The 20,922-nt window shown below is 43.0% G+C and overlaps 1 protein-coding gene across 2 annotated transcripts in view; it reads left to right on the forward strand.

Annotated features, from left to right (window-relative positions):
* The window catches only part of COL27A1 (collagen type XXVII alpha 1 chain), a 656,744-nt gene that overhangs the window by 596,314 nt on the left and 39,508 nt on the right, over positions 1–20,922 (forward strand). For both annotated transcript variants that reach the window (XM_073600403.1, XM_073600404.1), the window contains exons 50-56: positions 3,157–3,210; positions 3,530–3,592; positions 5,808–5,861; positions 10,569–10,604; positions 13,233–13,250; positions 13,383–13,418; positions 14,986–15,012. In XM_073600403.1, coding sequence (XP_073456504.1) covers positions 3,157–3,210; positions 3,530–3,592; positions 5,808–5,861; positions 10,569–10,604; positions 13,233–13,250; positions 13,383–13,418; positions 14,986–15,012 — 288 coding nt within the window. The remainder of the gene's footprint in view (positions 1–3,156; positions 3,211–3,529; positions 3,593–5,807; positions 5,862–10,568; positions 10,605–13,232; positions 13,251–13,382; positions 13,419–14,985; positions 15,013–20,922) is intronic.

Below are 20,922 nucleotides of genomic sequence, written 5' to 3' on the forward strand. Positions count from 1 at the left end.
GCTTTGCACATTAAGGACACATTCACACTGAGCAGCGCCGGGCGTCGGCGGTAAAGCACCGCTATTTTTAGCAGTGCTTTACCGTCATTTTGCTGCACTTTTTGGCTGCTAGCAAGGCGCTTTTAACCCCCGCTAACGGTCAAAAAAGTGTTCAAAGCGCCGCTGCCCATTAATTTTAACGGGCAGGGTCACTTTAGGAGCGCTATATACACCGCTCCTACAGCGCCTCAAAGCGCTTTTTTGAGTGTCCTGCGAGCGCACTGCTCCAGTGTGAAAGCCCGAGGGCTTCCACATTGGAGTGAAAGTAGAGGCTATTTTTAGCGCTATAGAGCCTGAAAGCGCCTCAGTGTGAAAGGGGTCTTAAAAAATGAAATTTTTGCCCATTCTTCTTTGTAAAAGCTCTGTCAGAGTGGATGGAGAGTGTCTGTGAACAGCAATTTTCAAGTCTTGTCACAGATTCTCAATTGGATTTAGGTCTGGACTTTGACTGGGCCATTCTAACACATAAATATGCTTTGATCTAAACCATTCCATTGTAGCTCTGGCTGTATGTTTAGGGTCGTTGTCCTGCTGGAAGGTGAACCTCTGCCCCAGTCCCTGTTTGTGTTGAAGAAAAGCATTCCCACAACATGATACTGCCACCACCATGTTTCACGGTGGGGATGGTGCGTTCAGGGTAATGTGCAGTGTTAGTTTTCTGCCACACATAGTGTTTTGCTTTTAGGCCAAAAAGTTCAATTCCAGTCTTATCTGACCAGAGAACCTTCTTCCATATGTTTGCTGTGTCCCCCACATGTCTTCTCACAAACTGTAAACTAAACCTCTTATTGCTTTCTTCTTGCCACTCTTCCAAAAAGCCAGATTTTTGGAGTGCACGACTAATAGTTGTCCTGTGGACAGATTCTCCCACCTGAGCTGTGGATCTCTGCAGCTCCTCCAGAGTCACCATGGGCCTCTTGGCTGCTTCTCTGATGAATGCTCTCCTTGTCCAGCCTGTCAGTTTAGGTGGACGGCCATGTCTTGATAAGTTTGCAGTTGTGCCGTACTTTTTCCATCTTCGGGGGATGGATTGAACAGTGCTCCGTGAGATGTTTAAAGCTTGGGATATTTTTTTTATAACCAAACCCTGCTTTAAAGAGGAAGTAAACCCTGATGTGTTTTAATTCCTCTTTTCGTGTTTTAATTCCTCTTTTGTTCCCTGCAAAGTAAAAGCATAATAGGCTAGTATGCATCATATACTAGCCCATTATGTGCCACTTACCTGCAAATGAAGCCCATGATGTCCCCGCTGGTGGCCACATCCATCTTCACTCCTCTTCCTTCTGGGGCCATGGACTCTGGCTCATTGACTGCCCGGAGTCACGTGACATCACAAACGCGCATGTGCACGGGAGCCGACAGTCACAGCACGTGCCCTGTAGAAACAGCACGATCGAGCCCTGATGACGTCTGCGCAAGCGTATATGACAAATATCTCCTAAACCGTGCAGGTTTAGGAAATATTTCCAGTACCTACAGGTAAGCCTTATTGTAGGCTAACCTGTAGGTAAAAGTGGTATGTAAGGGTTTACAACCACTTTTAACTTCTCCACAACTTTATCCCTGACCTTTCTGGAGGCATGATGGACTTGTAGTTTGCAACAGCTGGAGGTCCGCTAATTGCATATCCCTGATATAAGGTGTAACAGTTGCTAAGCAAACACTTTCACTTTTGAAATCGGTGCACCTGTGCGGGGCTTTGCTTACATAGCCATGTCATTTGTTCACAGAGATCTGTGAATGACTGAACTACAAGTCCCAACTTCCACTGTGGCAGATAGACTTGTGGTTCTCAAGGTAACACCAGTGCGGTAATCACCATTATCATTGTCCATTGGCACTGCCTCCAGCTCTCAAACTTAAAGCCTGCATATATGTTTTTCCCTGAAAAAAAATGTACTCTTATTTATTTTTTTACAGGTCAACTTCACATTTAACTTTAGATTATAGAAAGGGTTCTTTACTATTAGACCATTAAAAATGTGTTACTCCCTCCCCCAGGAAGTGGTACTAGCGAATGTTGACAACTTGTCTTCCTCGGAAAGCAGAATATACAGGGATATGGGAATTGTTATAGAATACAAATCACATACACACAGGTTAAACTGGATGGACCTATGTTTTTTTTTTTCGAACTTATAAAAATAGACACTATGTACTATGATTCCCAAGGGTTCCCTTCAGTTTTGATTTGTCAGATGGTGGACCTCAAAGATGCAGAGAGCAGACTTGATGATGTCGGTGACAATTTCTTTCACCATTACAGAGTGAGTGCAGGACACCGAGGGGGCGCTCTGCACGCACAGCCTGTCCTCAGCCTTCTGGATTAGTGCTGGGTGCCATTCAAACCTATAGACCAGGGGGTCTCCAAACTTTCTAAACAAAGGGCCAGTGTATATTCCTTCAGACTTTAGGGGGGCCAGACTGTGGATAGCGGGAGTGGATATTTTCCTGGCATCAGTGGGAGTAAGCATCACCACATTTGGTATTAGTTGAAGCAATAGTGCCACTTTGTTGTTCTCATTGCAAGGAATAGAACCCCATTGTTGATGTCAATTGACAGAATAGCAGTTTAGAGACCACTGCAATAGACTGAGGACATTTTGGGATGAAAAATGGACAGGGCTAAAATGAAAATGAGTTTTGCAGCTTGGGCTGTTTTTATTTTTTTATTTTTTTATTTTTTTAGAATGAGTATAGATCAACACACAATCTGCTCTTTTCATAAACGTAATAAATGTCATTGTGATTGCACAGAGGTATGTGCCTATGGTGTGATAACAAAACAGGCAGGTTCAATCAAACTGATGGTTTTTGAGCTCTTTGTACATTTAGTCAATCGAAAAGAAATGTGTGCCACAGTTAACCAGATAACAGAACAATGACATTTTCTGACCTAAAATCACACTGCTTAGTCACTTATGCTCTTATGTTCCATGACGAACGCCGTCAACTTTTTCAGTGTAATGGATAATCTGCTCAAGTGCTTACAAGATTAAAACTGCAGAATCAGGCTTTGAGTGTCTAAAGGGGTTTGTTTTATGTGCTCTTGTGTTGCCAATTATGTGTCCTTATTTATTAAGACCACCTATATTCTGTCCTAATTGTGCTTTTTAGGGGGACCCTGGAGAGACTGGATTCCCTGGCATAGCTGGCCTGTTTGGACCAAAGGTATCCAATCTGTGATCTCTGGCAATTTTCTTCAAGCTGCTGAAACAGCCATCTTTGTGCACTCCTTATAGAACATTTTTGGCCCTAGGCATCCCCAACATAACTGTAATTTATCGACAATATTATACTTTTTCTGATGACACAAACAAGCAAGCTTCCAATGTGTCAGGACTTTGTGGTTAGCCGGGTGGTTGGCAGCTTTGCCTGCTGGTAATTGTGGGTTTTGATGTACAAGTGGGCAGTAGAGGAGTCTGTGGGCACTGCATGCCAAGGATCGGGTGCCGTAACCAATTAATTTGTACTTTTATAATCTCTACAGGGACCTCCGGGTGACATTGGATATAAGGGTATTCAGGGACCGAAAGGACCTCCTGGCTTAATGGTGAGTCGTTTCCAGCAATCGGATCAGCCGTTCTGGCACAAAAGTCACAATTAAAGGATTTATTAAATCTGGTTGATTGCTGATTGTGCCGTTTTCATTCTAAATTTCAAACTGCCCTAGAAAAATATACACACATAGAAGACATTGATAAATAGATAAGGAATGTCAGAGACAGGCGAGGATGGTCGCGGGCTCTGATACTTGTTCCAGATCTACGACTGAGCGTGGTCTTGTGGGAATGATTTAAGGTCTTCATCTACCTGGTTTATCTGGGCAGGAGAAATGTGGTTATGGTAAATACACGCAACTTAGCGTGACTGCTCTACAGCCTTGAAGTGATACTAAAGGTTCATAAAAAAAACAACAAACATGTTGTACTTACATAGTTTTGCACAGAGCAGCCCTGATCCCTAGGTCCCCCATTGGCACTCCTGGCTCCCTCCTCCTGCCGAGTGTCCCCAGAGCAAGCTGCTTCCTATTGGGACATTCTTGTGTGCTTGCTCCCAAAATGAGGAGGCAGAAACTCAGGACAGCCACTGTTCTTGTGCACATTGCTGGATCGGGATAGGGGGGTTTTGGATTAGTAAGGGGGTGAGGGGGGAGCTGCACACTGAAGGTTTTCTCTTCATGCATAGAAGGGAAAAAACCTACAGCCTTTACAACCACTTTAAATTTATTTGACACTTTTTTTAAGTTAAGGGCTCATTCACTCCAGATAACTGAGTAAAGATGTGAAGGATGTTGTGAGGCATTTCCTTCTTTTTAACTTTATTGAAATATCGTAAAATGACATTTCAATCGTCTGTATGCACCATAGTGTGTTGCATAGTGTGGGACATGTGGTGTTGTCCAAACTTTTTTACAACATGCACCTCAAGGCAGTGTTATTGTGTGGGAAGGCCAAACTGAAAATGTTTTCTGTGTCCTTGCTTTGAGCCTTCATTGACCTATGCAGATTAAGGGAGCTCAGCAGATATGGTGTGCACAAGCTCTAACCCAGGTTAAAGGGTCATTACACCCAAAATTTGATATTTCAGTTTTTTTTGTTAGATGCTGTATAGGAGACTCCCTTTGTGCTAAATTCCAGGTCTGCACACGTTGTGGGTATTGTAAAGGGTTCCCACTCTCCCTCCTTAATTTATTTTATGGAAAATGTAATAGGCGGAACTGGAACACACAGAGGTGGGCAGAAACAACCAAACTTTGAGGTGGATAGTAACAGAAAGTTATGGCAGGGAAATCTCCCTGTTGGAGTAACAAATTGTTTGTAATGAGTCTTGTACTCTTGCATTGTGAGAAGTCTTGGTAAAACAGTAAAGCACAACCACTTTGTAGTGGGAAAAAGCAGGAAGCAGAGCCTGTGTATGTAATGAGCAAATATGGCTACCATCATGTATGTATATAATTACACATTATATACAGTATAAAAGCAAGGTTTTTAAAACATTTAGGCTACATACACACTGGGCATTTGGCCTGACTGTGTCCAATCTTGGCATTTTCTTGGTATAGGTGAAGCCCCACTGCCTGCAGCCTATTAAAGTCTACAACAGGCTAAAATACACTGTAGCAAGACACTATACTGAATGGTACTTGCGCTTAGGGAAAGTATGCTCAGAACGCAAGTATTCTGCGTTCCAGGCATACTTGCCTGTATGCATAAGGACCTAAACATGAGTTCCACTCCATATAGTATCTAGCTGCAGCATATTTCAGCCTGTTCTAGGAAGCTGCACCTTTGCCTCCCTCCATTCACGCAAATGCCAGGATTAGAAGCAAACAGGCTAAAGTCCCAATGTGCATGTAGCCTAACCTATATTAGTTATATCATTTACATCAAGCAGATCTCTTGTATATCCAAGTCAAAACATTAAAAAGACTCACACTTTTTTATTTTTATTTTTTTAAGTGGCAAGGCTTGACTGCTGCTGTGGAATTTACCCTTAGCCCATTGCTGATTGGCAGCTGTGTGTTGTTGTACGCACATGGCATGTTAGCAAACAACCTGCAGCAAGTCTATGTTTGTCTGAGCTAGCCAGACTGCACTCAATTTTTCTAGCGTAATCTAGTTTTATGCTGGTAATTAAATGTGATTGTATCTCTTACAAAATCACAAAACTTGCTTGATAAGTAACATATGTATCTGGAAGTAGTGTTTATTTTATAGTTCTGTTTAATGGTGTACTAATTCATATTTTGTTTCCCTTTACCTAAGGGTAATGAGGGAGTCATAGGACCAAAGGGAATTGTAGGACCCACAGGAAACCCAGTAAGTTTCTTTTTCTAAATGTATTAACTATAATTTTAAGGTAACCTGTTCTTTGCCACTTTCAATGTCTAAACTTAAGGCTTTAATTCAAAACCTGGAATTGGAAATCTGATAGGGGGTATAGCCCTCCCTTGCGTTATCCAAAATAAAATGAAATAAAGTTTTGCTTACAGTATAGTTCTTTAACGTTGACTTTGATGCAGTTGGCCAGCGTGAACATGTATTTCAATACATGCAAACCAAGAAAAACAGTTTTTATGCAAAAGTTTGCAAGAAATATGTAAAGGTGTATAGCGTAGTGTACAGAGGGTTAAGATTCAGAAGGGATAAATACATTTTAAAAAGAAGAAGTAGACATGTCCTGTGGATACAGCTGCTGTTTGATTGGGAAGTATGCATCTGGGGAGGGATCGGTTCCACTAGTTTCAGTTAGGGAAAGGGTATATAAAAGGATCATATACCTTATTTTAGTGTGCACTTATCATTTTAAGTGTATATCTAAGTAATACCTCAATTAGACCCCAAACATCCCTCTCCCCCTTAGATTATGTCCCAGCATATTTTTTTCTCTTAGGCTCCATGCACGCGTAAAAAAACTTTGCTTCTATAGGAATTTTGTGTTCTGTCTGTAGAAGCAACTCAATGTTATCCCATGTGTTCATGCACATTAGGACATTTACAGGCATATTTTGAGATCAACATTTAGAGGCAGGATAAAAAAAACCTTCTCATTCGCATTTCTCATTGGAGCTCACTGGCAGAAAAAAACGTAAAACTCTCCTAAACTTTGTACAAAAAATGCTCTATATGTGCGTTTTTTTACTCCAAAGTGAACAGACGTTTTTTTAAGCCCAGTGTGCATGGAGTCTTACCATGTTCGAGAAACTGTTTTTATTACTCCCAGTGATATCACTTTTCTTGTAAATGCTTGCAGGAGCAGCTCCTGGGAGCTTATATCTTGTTGACATAGGCTTTCTTCCAGAACTACATCTACCAAAAGCCCTTTCTCTACAAAGTGTGTAAGCAGGCCTTCGGTATTCAAGGCAGTAGCATTGTTTTGCTAGGAAAGAAGTTAAAGTGATCCTAAACACACACTGTTTAATTTACATTTCCCCTTCTATTTATGTATATGGATGATGGCACTGTAATTATTTTAATTTAAAAAATCAAATTACTTATTTCCAAATTGATATACAGATGTCACATGACCCAGATCTTTCCCAGCCTGTCTGCAGGGAAACATAAGCAGGAGGAGCTTCTAGTCCTCTGCTACTGGTCACAGGTTCAAAAAAAAAAAAAAAACAGCCTTTTTGATTGCAGGCAGTCCCCGGGTTACAAACAAGATAGGGTCTGTAGGTTTGTTCTTAAGTTGAATCTGTAAGTCAGAACAGGTAAATTTTTTAAGTGTAGCTCCTGCCAAAAAAAATATTTGTAAGCTTTTTTTTTTTTTTTTTTAGCATAGGGAAGGGTAACGCTTGTTTTGCTGTTTGTGTCCCTGTTCAAAAGATTTCACCCCACTTTCTGTCCCAATGACAATTGGATTTTAAAAATATTGGGTTGTTGTGGAAACAAGCCTTGGTGATAAAGCATCAGTGGAGGTTCCTTTTTCCCATAATAACTCTTACAGGAGTGAATTTCCCTTCCTAGGGGTCAATTTCCTCTCACTTCCTGTTGTATCCCTCCATTTTTACATAGGAGTCGTTCGTAAGTCTAGGGGTGTCAGAAACCATGAAATCAGACTGAGACAGAAGTACAGTTAAATCACACTTGTTTAATAATAAAAATAAATAGAACAAGCGTAGTCAAAACATAGCCAGAGTTCAGGAACCGGAACGGATAGTCAAACAAGCCAAACGTCAGGGAGCCGGAGATGAGCGTAGTAAAACAGCAAGCAGGATGTCAGCCAAGCAAGTCTTTTAACAGGAATACAGGAGAGTGTCTGTGATGATGACTAAGGCGAAGGCAGAGATCCTCTGGGCTGGACGGCTTAAGTAGGCAGGACTGATGAGCAGGATATCATCAACAGGTGAGTACCTGTGGAGAGATAGGAGCTGGCAATTAGCCCACAGCTGAGCAACCAGCTCAGAGAAGGAAGGGGTGAGCCCAGCCCTGAAAAGGGGACCGCCTGTACAGAGTAAAAATAAATAATATCAATAAACTTTTAAATTGTCATATATATATATACATATATATATTTGAAATAAAATCTTTATTATTTTTTGGCAGTAACATGGTGTGGGCAGATTTCTGCCAATCACAGGCTGTGACACACGCCTCCAGCCTGGGTCTTAGAATAAGAGGGAGATGAAGCCACTGGTAATCTACATATAATATCCTGCCACCATTGTGTTTAGCTGGTTAATGGCCATGGAGGAGGCGGGAGGGAGTGGGCTGCCATTTCACTGTGTTATACGCCCACATGCGTGACTTCATAGTCACATGGGCTGCTCAGATGTGATGGGGAGAAAATGCTCCGTATAGAAACTTACTGAAAACTGAGCATGTGCAGAGTTGCCACCCCAGCTGCAAAATCCCTAGCTGAATTGGGGACATGAACCAAAGGTGGAGATAGAGCAGTAGGATCAACTAGGTTTTTTTGCAGTATACAGAAAACAAATCTCATAGGTGACTGAGTATTAACAGCATGTAATACACCATTTATTGATAGATTTTTATGATGTGGGTTTAGTGACACTTTAATGTATGCCTGTGGAAATGGATGGCAATAGGCAGAGTTCTGTAGTCCAGCAGACAAGGCTAATAACAATGGTTGGGATTTTATAACCCTTTTTAGAAAGGGTTCTATGTTGTTGGCTTAAAGTTAGGGGGACTCATGATATTGCAACCTCGGGGACCACTCAACTCTTTCAGGGGTTATTTTTGGTGATAGCCTCCTGCCCTTTTACGCAGCATTCGCTTCTCCCTTACACCGTTATTTTTCTTTGTACCAATATAACACAGGTCTATTGAAAAGGATCAGTGATATCACATTACACCAGACCAGTCAGATTAACGGCTTTAGTTGCTTCTCTTTCTCCTTGCATCCTGATTCTGGCATATAGCTTGGATTATACAACTCATATCATTACTGTATAACACTGTTACTGTATCGAAAATATGATTCGCACTGTGTACTTTTGCATGTTTGTTATGCACTGAATAACATGACGTAAAGATTTAAAAATAAAAGGAAGTTTGGAGCTCACTGGATTTTTTGCGGATCAACGTGTATTTTTCTGTATTTGCAGTGTTAAAATATGAGGAAATGTGCCTTTATTATGAGAGATGTACTAAAAGTTTTTTTCTTTTTTTTGCCCTGATATACACTTAAGGCCCTTTTCACACCGACGAACCGATCGGGTCCGTCTGTCAGTTTTTCAAGCAGACCCGATCAGACTATCCATAGCTCTGTATGGGGCGGCAATGTGTCCTCTGACACCCGCCAGCATCCAATCCTATCCAAGATGCCAAAAACAGACGGATGGGGATCTGTTCCCCATACACCTAGCAGGTCAGATGGAAACGGACAAGTGATCCATTTCCATCCGACTACTCCATAAAGAAGAGCAGGGCTGTGTCCACTCTGCATAGCGGAGCGGACACAGGCCTGTCATCCGCCTGCTCAGCACAGATCAGCAGACAGATTCCCCAATGAGCATGCTGATCCGCTTGATGGAGTCTGCTCTGTCTGAAAGGGGCCTTAGTGTTAATGTGGTTACACCCTTCAAGCACCTGGAATGATACATTATTTAGATTCAGTTCTATTGCCAGATTAAAGTTAACCTGTTGCTTTATTCCTGCCAAGGCAAAACATAGGTTCCCTTTCAGACAACCCTAGTATGAGGGTCAGATATTGTTGGTCAGATTGGGTGACAATCATCCAATAGTCTTTGGGTGGCATAACACATATGGCAAACGTTTCTGTAGTTTGGCTTTGTTGACTGTAATTAGTTATATGAACTTCACATGTCTAGCATACATTGGAGCCAGTATACAGAAATACCTTTACATCCTACCTCCGCAAAGATCTGTGGGGCAAATCAGGACCTGATTCCTGATTAGGTCAGCTAGTACATTTGATGATGAGCATCCTTCACTGCTTAGAAAGTCACTTACTTGCATGAAGAACGCTGTTTCAGATTCTCGGGCAACATAAGCAGTAAAGCTCATGAACGAGGATAACAGAGAATGAGCAGTTGCTGCAAATGTAGTACTTTATTTTCTGCCTTGACCTTGCACTGGTGTGCATGTGCATTGTGTAATAGGATACAGCTTATATATGGGTAGATGAAGATAAGAAAGTGAACACAAAAGTATTGTGTGCCTACAAAATGTGGAAATGTCAAAATATTTAATGCGTACTATAAAACTGGCTTCTGATATTTTTATGTGTTCCGCTTAATCTTTTTTTCAATCAGTTGAGTACAGTGTGTCTGCTTCCAGCTGGAATATACCTACCCAGACTAAAAAGAAAAGCCCATAAAATGGAACTCGATAATCTGGTTTCCTTAATTGTTGGTAGTGTGATCTCCCTGTGTGTGATTTATACACCTCTCTGTTTGTGTGAGGAATCCCCCAGCACATTATCACCAAAGCTGGCAGAAAAGCACAGCAGACTGAGTACTAATGACTAGAACACCTGAATTTGTCACACACCACATTCTACCCCAACACAAACCACTCATTCTTCATATTGTCTTCTTACAGGGGCCAATTGGAGAAAGGGGAACACAAGGTGACCTGGTAGGTAAACCTCAAAGCTGCTGCCTGACACCATTTTGTTCAGCATTGCTATAGAAGCTATATCATTTTGTGCTAATCAGAACTCCAGATGAACATTTAAATTCACACTTGCTTGTTTACTGGGTTTATCTGTCAAATTATATATTTGGTTCATCTATGGCCACTCTCACTAGAGAGAAGTTGATCCTAACAATTGACTTTTCTTGAATGGGAATGTTGGAAATTTTTCATTTGATCAATGCTGCAGCACTGATCAATGTGTTCTGACAGCAGAGGAGTCCTCCTGCTAGAATACAATTGCGAAGTGGGAGGATTCCTTCATCTACCTTGAATGTGTAGATGGGGGAATTGGCATGTTCTTTTTTGATCAGCCAGCTGGCTAATCCAAAAAAAAATCTATGGCTAGTCTAAAGGGGTTGTAAAGTCTCAGGGTTTTTAACCTGAATGCATTTCATGCATTCAGGTGAAAAAACCTTCTGTGCTGGAGCCCCTCCCCCCCACCCCTTTTTCTTACCTGAACCCGATCTCTCCAGCGACGAGCACAAGCCCAGCAGCTCCAGCCGATGTCTCGGGTCCTCATTGGATAGATTGATAGCAGTAGAAGCTATTGGCTTCCGCTGCTGTCAATCAAATCCAGTGACACAGGGGAGGGACCTGCTGTCTGTGTCAATGGATGCAGCAGCAGGACTCGGGAGCGTGCCCACACAAGTGACCCCATGGAATGCGGCTCTCCATGGGGGGCACTCGATGAAGGGATGAAGGGGAGGAGCTCCGCTGGGGGACCCCAGAAAAGGAGGATCGAGGCCGCTCTGTGCAAAACCCTTGCACAGAGCAAGTAAGTATAACATGTTTGTTATTAAAAAAAAAAAAAAAAAAAAAAAACACAAAGCTTTACAATCACTTTAAGGGCTCTTTCACACCATTTGCAGATACTGGTGTTTTTCTGCACTAGGAAAATGCAGGTTTTCTATGTGCCTTGTTCACACCAAAATGCAGGGGTGATGTGTGGTGCGGAACTATGCAGCATGTCTGCAGTTTTCCACACCTAAACTGAAGGAAACTTGGAACAGTGCTCTGCAATTCATGTGACAGGCAGTGGAGAGAAGAGCAAAGTGATGCCTTGTGTCCTGACAGCACTGCTGCAGATAAGAGGGTGCAGAGGAAAGAAGCAGGTAGTGGACAGGTGGGGGCAATTGGTGTGGCAGGGGAGGAGGGGGAGCAGTTACAAGAATCCATCTCTTGTGTGTCTCTCTCTGCAGCTGCTTCTCCACCTCTGCCTCCCACCAGCTATGAGCAGCTGCAGGGAGAGACACACAGGAGATTGATTCTTTTAACTGCTCCCCCTCTTCCCCTGCTGCACCGATCATCCCCTTCTGTCCACCATCCAATCCATTTCTTCCTGCTGAACACCCCCCAGCCCCATCCTTTTTTGATCAAATACAGTGAGCGACTGGTACTGATCACTCACTCTATTCATTCCTAACTGAAGCATAATAAACATTTTTTACTGTGCTGCGGTATGAACAGGAGCTTCTGTATAGAGCCTCCTGCTCATTCATTCTGAAGTGCAGCTGAGGCTGCAGAGAAAAGGGTTGAGGGTCTGTTTAGACCCCTGATATTTCACCAAAGACCCTCCCCCCCCAAAAAAAAAAGTATTATGAAAAGTTGTAAATAAAAATCTAACTCATTAAAAAAATAAGAAAAAGATTGTAAAACATCATTAAAAAAGTGTAAGGCCTAATTTAGGGGGAGGCAAAAATGTGCGGTTGAGCTGCGTTTTTGCTGCCCACTAAATGGCCCAACTTTAGCTGCAACAGACGGGGGTGTTTACATGCTGTGGGCTTGATGCCGTGGCAATGTTGCCCTGACACTACACATTGAAGTCAATGGGAACCTTCATCGCAGATTGGGCTTGAGAGGCAAGGAAGATTTAGACTTATGTCTAAGGACTCGTTCACACCACCTGCATAGAGCTGCAGGTCTCTGCAAGACACACAGAAAACTATTTTTTCTATGTGTCTTGTTCACAGCAATACGCAGGTGTGATATCCCGCGTGCATTTTTTCCCTCACAGCTCCACACTAGAACAACAACTGGACAAAACTGCCAGCCCTGCTCTTCATGACCCCGTATGACAGGAAGTGGGAGGGCAAGCAGAGGGGTGCTCTGTGTCTATACTGCCTGTCTACTTTCCCTCATTCTGCTGCTCAAGTACGTCTGGTGCAAGGGGAATGTTGCCAGGCACTGATGGAGGAGGACAGAATGGGGGGGACAGAATGGCGGCACAGATGAGGAGACATAAAGGGTTAAAAGCGCTGCTGCCGAAGCGCTTTGCAGGCGCTTCGGCAGCTGTGCCCATTCATTTCAATGGCAGGGGTGGTGGAGGAGTGGTGTATACAGCGCTCCCGCAGCGCCCGAAAGATGCTGCTTGCAGGACTTTTTCTAAGTCCTGAAAGCACTCGGGCTCTCACACTGGGGCTGCAGGGGAAGTGCTTTACAGGCACTTCTTTTAGCCCTTTTGCACCTGAAAAACACCCCAGTGTGAAATTAGCCTAAACATACAGTATATCTATGCTTGGAGCTCCACTTTGGCAGTTTAATAAAATACACATTTTCTTGCTTTTTCAGGGACTACCTGGGCCTAGGGTAAGTAAAGTTTAATTATAGGAATTACTTGATATTATTTTTTTTAGATGCTATTTAATATGAAACTGATTTTTTTTTTTTTTTTACTGATCAAATTACTAGAGAAATATATTAACAATATATTTTTTTTAGGGCCCTCCTGGTCCTCGTGGAAAGCCTGGACCTCCTGTAAGTATAAGGGAATAGCAGATTTTATAAAGACATATTTTGGTGATGTTGCAAAAAAAAAAAAATAAAAGCCTTTCTTCAAGTTGTTTCACTATGCACCTTGATCTAAAGTGTATGCGATCACAAAAGCAGAAAAATGTCTAGTGAAAAGGGTTCATCTCAGATAAAAGATGTCCATTCTCTGACCTTAGCTTAAAACTGGAACCGGATAGAAGCAGAAGGTGTTATACATATCTTCCTGACAAACAGCTTTGTTTGCTAGTGCAGGAGATCTAACCACACGTCACCTAATGAACTTTAAAGAAACAATTTACTTTAGTGGGGGAGACTCTGCATGTGACATGTGTTCATGCTGGTGACCAATTGGGGGAGATTTACTAAAACTGGAGTGCAAAATCTGGTGCAGCTGTGCATGGTAGCCAATCAACTTCTAACATCAGCTTGTTTAATTAAGCTTTGACAATAAGCCCACGTTCACATCAGGCCGATTCCCAAAAGTAGTTCCTGTACTACTTTTTGGCAACTTTGGGGGCGATTCGAATAGACATCTGTGCATGAACCCCTCACAGATGTCTGTCAAATCGCCCCCGAAGTCGGACTGCATTGCCAGTTTGAAATCGTGCAAGTTCAGCTGAACTCGCACAATTTCAAACCCGCAGTCAGTGTGAACCTGGGCTTAAACCTGGAAGTTGATAAGTTTCTGTGCAGAGATGCACCAGATTTTGCACTCTCCAGTTTTAGTAAATCAATGCTATTGCATCATATATTTAAATGTTGTTTTCATATAAACTTCAACAAGATTGTGAGTAAAGAACATACAAGGAACATACAAGAGTGTAAACATTGTCATGCCAAGACTGGTCAAATACTAAATAGAAACACTGATAAAAAATGGAGGTACATTTGAGGTATACAATATGTTGACTGGTGCACCCACTGGAACAAATGACACACACATTTTCTGATATATTTTCTAGTTAGTCTACGCCTTCTCATGTAAAGTAACACTAAACACGCAGAGAACATTAGAGAGGATTAAAGAAAATAGTGATGAATTATAGAAACACCAGTGGGAAGGCATTGTACAGTTGTACTACATTCCTATCACTTATTATGTGGTTTTAGAATGTCGTCCTAAGTGGGAATGTCAGCTAGCAATTGAGGTTTGAAAGGCAATAAACACAAGTAGTGTTATTAACCCTTGTCCTTGAGGTCTACTGGTAATGATACACTTGGTTTGCTGTGGTGTTAAACATAAAGCCTTTGATGTAAGGTCTTTCCTGAAGTCTGACCATATAGCTATATGCCATATTCCCCATCCACTTATGACGTATATAACTATAACCCATCTCTGAAAAATTCTCATACCACTGAGCTCATAGTTGCAGTTCTGTGATTTATAAGTTGTTGGCAATTTAAGACTAGGCTTGTCACCTTAATTCATGCTTACATTAGAAGTATTTCTGCATAGGGCACCCGTGTGAAGATGGCCTGTGTGGTCCTTGTTTTTAAAAGTCACATTTCTTGTGATATCATTGATCATAAATTTTCCTGTTTTCTCTTGCAGGGACCACCAGGGTTTCTGGAAGCATTTGTAAGTAATCTGAGTTGCAGATTTTTTTTTTTGTTTTTGTGGCTACAATAATGAAATATTGTTTTTTTTACGTCAACTCTATAATATTATTATTATGCAGGATTTATATAGCGCCAACAGTTTATGCAGCCCATTACAATATAAAAGGGAGACAGTAAAGTTACAACACACTAAAATACAAGAGGGTTAAGAAGGCCCTGCTAATAAGAGCTTACAGTCTAATAGGGTAGGGCAAGTGGTACAGAAAAGCGTGGCAATTGGGAGCCATAGGGATTTGTGGAAAGAGGTATCAGACAGTGAGCAGTTGGTAAGGTAGCTGAGTCTGGCAGTAGCATTCATGATAGACTGAAGAGGGGATGAAGGGGCCTTGCAGCTTATGCATGCGTTTCCAAATGTGTGCTAACTAAACCCCTGTTTTTAACACATACTGTTGGACAGGTTAATTCGGTTGGTAAGCAGACTGGTGAGTTGAGCTGGGAATTTTCTCTGTTTTTTTTTTTTCTGGTCTTTCATGCATTGCCCTTCCATGTGCTCCTTGCTGTGAAGACTAGTTATAGGTGGGGGCAGGGGCCATCTGTTTGGCCTATGAGGAGGGAGTTGCAATAGTCAAGGTGAGAGAAAACAAGGAAGTGAATGAGTAGCTTGGTGGTTTCATTAGTTAAAAATGGGCGAATCTTAGAGTTGTTACCAAGGTGAAGTCTACAAACTTTTGACAGTGAGGATTTGGGGCTGAAAGGATCGGTCAGAGCCTAGAATTACACCTAGTACCCTGGTGTGAAGGGAGGGGTGGCTGGTTGCATTATTGACCTTGTAGTAAAAGCAACTGAGGGGGACATGGGCAGGGGGGAAATATATAAATATCAGCTCGGTTTTAGAGAGATTTAGTTTAACTACTTGCGGACCTCCCAGTCAGTTTTACTGCTACAGGGCGGAAGCTGTGCGCTGGATCATGTATATATACGTGATCCCGCACTTCTGGGTAGGGGGCACACATAGACGCCACTGGCGGCTCGCTCCTGCTGTTACACACAGCGGAAGCCAATCGGTGGGTGCTGAGTACTCGAGGTCTGCCAATCGTCAGGCAGAGACACAGAACTGCAATCTGCCTATGTAAACAAGGCAGATCGCTGTTCTAACAGGGGGAAGGGATGGCGTTTGTGTCCCTGCAAAGCTGGGAAAAAATGTAATCTCTTCCCCTTTTAAAAGCACCTCACACAGTTAACATAAACACTGGCTTAGCACATCATTAACTCTTTGATCGCCCCTGATTTCAACCCCTTCCCAGCCATGAGAGGTTATCAAGTGACCAAGGGAGGAGGTGTACAGTTGTGCTCATAAGTTTACATACCCTGGCAGAATTTAATTTCTTGGCAATTTTTCATAGAATATGAATGATAACACAAAAATATTTCTTTCACTCATGGTTAGTGTTTGGCTGAAGCCATTTATTATCAATCAACTATGTTTACACTCCTTAAATCATATTGACAACAAACTACCCAAATGACCCTGATCAAGATTTTACATACCCCAGTTCTTAATGCCATGTATTGCCCCCTTTAACATCAATGACAGCTTGAAGTCGTTTGTGGCATTTGTGAATGAGGCTCTTTATCTTCTCAGATGGTAAAGCTGCCCATTCCTCGTGGCAAAAAGCCTCCAGTTCCTGTAAATTCTTGGGCTGTCTTGCATGAACTGCACGTTTGAGATCTCCCCAGAGTGGCTCAATGATATTGAGGTCAGGAGACTGAGATGGCCACTCCAGAACCTTCACTTTATTCTGCTGTAGCCAATGACAGGTCAACTTGGCCTTGTGTTTTGGATCCTTGTCATGTTGGAAAGTCCAAGTACATCCCATGCGCAGCTTCCTGGCTGATGAATGTTAATGTTCCTCCAGTATTTTTTGACAACATACTGCATTCATCTTGCCAACAATTTTGACCAAATTTCCTGTGCCTTTGTAGCTCACACATCCCCAAAACATCAGCGATCCACCTCCGTACCTTTCATCAGGGCTCAAAATTTCAAGTCCCGAGCTACTAGCCAGGCCTTAAGAGTTACTTGCCACCAGTTGCCCCACCCAAACCCTACCTTGCCCTGCCCCCTAATTCCGCCCCTAAACACGCCCTCGTAAATTATCTCATGAAATGCTTTATTCAGTATTGGGTTTTGTTTTGCCTCTACCTCCAACGCCTCCCCCAGTACACCTCTACCCCTAATTCCTCTTCCCAGCATATCTCTGCCTCCAATGCCGCCCCCCCATTTGTGCTTTTAATGACCCCCCCACAGCACACCACATCCTCTGACCTCCTCTCTCCAGAACACCTATGCCTCCAATCTCCCCCCCAATCTAGCACATCTATGCTTTCAATATTCTCCCCAATCGATCATACCTATGCCTCCAATCCCCCCTAATCCATCATACCTATGCCTCCAATTCCACCACCACTCCCCTCCAATCTATCATACCATATGATAGATTGGGGGGAGGGGTGGAATTGGAGGCATAGGTGGGGGGGAGATTCATAGTAGGTGAGGTTGAACAAAAGACACAAGTCCATCAAGTCCAACCTATGTGTGTGATTATATGTCAGTATTACATTGTATATCCCTGTATGTTATGGTCATTCAGGTGCTTATCTAATAGTTTCTTGCAACTATCGATGCCCCCCGCTGAGACCACCGCCTGTGGAAGGGAATTCCACATCCTTGCCGCTCTTTCAGTAAAGAACTCTCTACGTAGTTTAAGGTTAAACCTCCTTTCTTTTAATTTTAATGAGTGGCCACGAGTTTTGTTAAACTCTCTTCTGCGAAAAAGTTTTATTCCTATTGTGGGGTCACCAGTACGGTATTTTTATATTGAAATCATATCCCCTCTCCAAGCGTCTCTTCACCAGAGAGAATAAGTTCAGTGCTCGCAACCTTTCCTCATAACTAATATCCTCCAGACCCTTTATTAGCTTTGTTGCCCTTCTTTGTACTTGCTCCAATTACAGTACATCCTTCCTGAGGACTGGTGCCCAGAACTGGACAGCATACTCTAGGTGCGGCCGGACCAGAGTCTTGTGGAGTGGGAGAATTATCGTTTTATCTCTGGAGTTGATCCCCTTTTTAATGCATGCCAATATTTTGTTTGCTTTGTTAGCAGCAGCTTGGCATTGCATGCCATTGCTGAGCCTATCATCTACTAGGACCCCCGGGTCCTTTTCCATCCTAGATTCCCCCAGAGGTTCTCCCCCCAGTGTATAGATTGCATTCATATTTTTGCCACCCAAATGCATTATTTTACATTTTTCTACATTAAACCTCATTTGCCATGTAGTTGCCCACCCCATTAATTTGTTCAGATCTTTTTGCAAGGTTTCCACATCCTCCGGAGAAGTTTTTGCCCTGCTTAGCTTAGTATCGTCTGCAAATACAGAGATTGAACCATTTACCACATCCTCCAGGTCATTTATGAACGAATTAAACAGGATTGGTCCCAGCGCAGAACCCTGGGGGACCCCACTACCCACCCCTGACCATTCCGAATACTTCCCATTTATCACCACCCTCTGAACTCGCCCTTGTAGCCAGTTTTCAATCCATGCACTCACCCTATGGTCCATGCCAACGGACCTTATTTTCTACAGTAAATGTTTATGGGGAACTATTTGCAAAATCCAGATACACCACGTCTACGGGCCTTCCTTTATCTAGCTGGCAACTCGCCTCCTCATAGAAGGTTAGTAGATTGGTTTGGCAAGAACGATTCTTCATGAATCCATGCTGATTACAGCTAATGATACCGTTCTCATTACTAAAATCTTGTATATAGTCCTTTATCATCCCCTCCAAGAGTTTACATACTATTGATGTTAGGCTAACTGGTCTAAATATTGGAGGCACAGATATGATTCAGACCCCCAATTCCACCCACCCCACCTCAATCCATGATATCTATGCCTCCAATTACCCCCCCCCTCCCCAATCCAGCACATGCTTGCTCTCAATACCACCAATCCCCCCCCCCCCCAGCACACATCTTGTTTAATCCCCCATTGTCCCAATGCCTCCAGCACACTGTCATATTTACCATTCTGCAGCCACTGGGGTTATTCATCACTGTGCACGCTGAGGGCAGACCAAAGTGGTTTGAGCCTGCCCACTTAGGAAGTACAGAAGCGGAGAGGGACGGTCCCAGGCGGCTCTTTAATGCCTATTGAACAGCACACACTGTGTGCCTGGGCGGGGATGTGCAGGAGGGAGGCAGAGAGGGGCGGTCCTAGGTGGCTCTTTCATGCCTATTGAATAGCACGCTCTGCGAGCCTGGACGGGGATGTGTGGCAGAGGGGCGGTCCTGTGCATGTATTGAAATAACCTTGCTGCAAGCCTGTACATGGCAGGGTGGGGGCACTGGATATACATTCCTGGGATAGCACAGCCCTGTCTGTGATTGGCCACAGCCAAAGTCGCCTGGCCTGGAGGCGACTTGAAGTCGCGTTGTAATTTGCTAAAGTCGCGCTGAAGTCGCCGTACAAAGACGCGCTGAAATCGTGTTGCCCCTGTGTGAACCGAGCCTAACCACGAGTGAAAAAAATGTTTTTGTGTTATTCATATTCTCTGAAAAATGTCTAAGAAATCATAAATTCTGCCAGGGTATGTAAACTTATGAGCACAACTGTAGATAGAGAAGAGGTCCAAGAACACTTTACATACAGTGGGGAAAATAATTATTTGATCCCCTGCAGATTTTGTAGATTTGCCCAATTACAAAGAAATGAAGGGTCTATAATTGTTATCATAGGTGTATTTTAACCTCTTGCTTACTGGGCACTTAACCCCCCCCCCCCCCCCCCTCCTGCCCAGACCAATTTTTAGCTTTCTGTGCTCTCACACTTTGAATGAAAATTGTGCAGTCATGCTACACTGTACTCAAATGAAATTTTTATACTTTTTTTCCACACAGATGGAGCTTTCTTTTGGTGGTATTTAATCACCACTTGGGTTTTTAGTTTTTGCTAAAAACAAACAAAAAAAAAGACAAATTTAAAAAAAAAAAAAAAAAAGTTTCATAGTTTGTTATAACATTTTGCAAATGGGTAATTTTTCTACTTCATTGATATTAGCTGATGAGGCTGCACTGTTTGGTTGCACTAATAGGTACAGATAAGGCGAAGCTGATAGGCACAGATAAGACGGCACTGATGGGCCCTGATGGATGGCACTAATGGGCACTGGTAGGTGGTATTGATAGGCAGTACTGGTGATGAGGCACTGATTGGTGACATTTATAAGTGGCACTGATGGGTGGTACTGTGGGCACTGATAGGTGGTGCTGGTGGGCACAGAAGCCTCTGCAGAGGCGCAACACGATCAGGATGGATGTCCCTCTCACAGCCACCGGAGATCAGCTTTTTTTTCACGTGAGGAGAAAGAATAGCCGATTACCGGCTCTGTTTGCATCACATGATCAGCTGTCATTGGCTGACAGCTGATCACATGGTAAGGGGTCAGGATCGACCCGAGACTCGGCTGATCACAGAGAGTGCCGCGCACGCCTTGTAAGTGGCGTGCAGGCCTCTGGAGCACGGGAGGACGTCTACAGATGCCCTCCTGGCAAATTAAGTCCACCCTGTAGCCGTCTTTCGGCTATACCGCGGACGGAAGGTGGTTAAATGATAGAGTCAGATTATTAACCTAAAATCCAGGAAAAAAAAACACATGATACATATGTTATAAATTAAGTTGCAGTTCAGTGAGTAAAATAAGTATTTGATCCCCTACCAACCAACAATAATTCTGGCTCCCACAGACTGGCTACAGCATGTGGTACACAGATTAGTCCTGTCCATTTAAAGCAGAGTTCCACTCAGCTTTGTGTTTATTAAAAGCCAGCAGCTACAAGTGTATACAGTGCAATTACAGATG

The sequence above is a fragment of the Aquarana catesbeiana genome, linkage group LG09 (genome assembly GCF_042186555.1).
Source record: "Aquarana catesbeiana isolate 2022-GZ linkage group LG09, ASM4218655v1, whole genome shotgun sequence".
NCBI classification, from domain to species: Eukaryota; Metazoa; Chordata; class Amphibia; order Anura; family Ranidae; genus Aquarana; species Aquarana catesbeiana.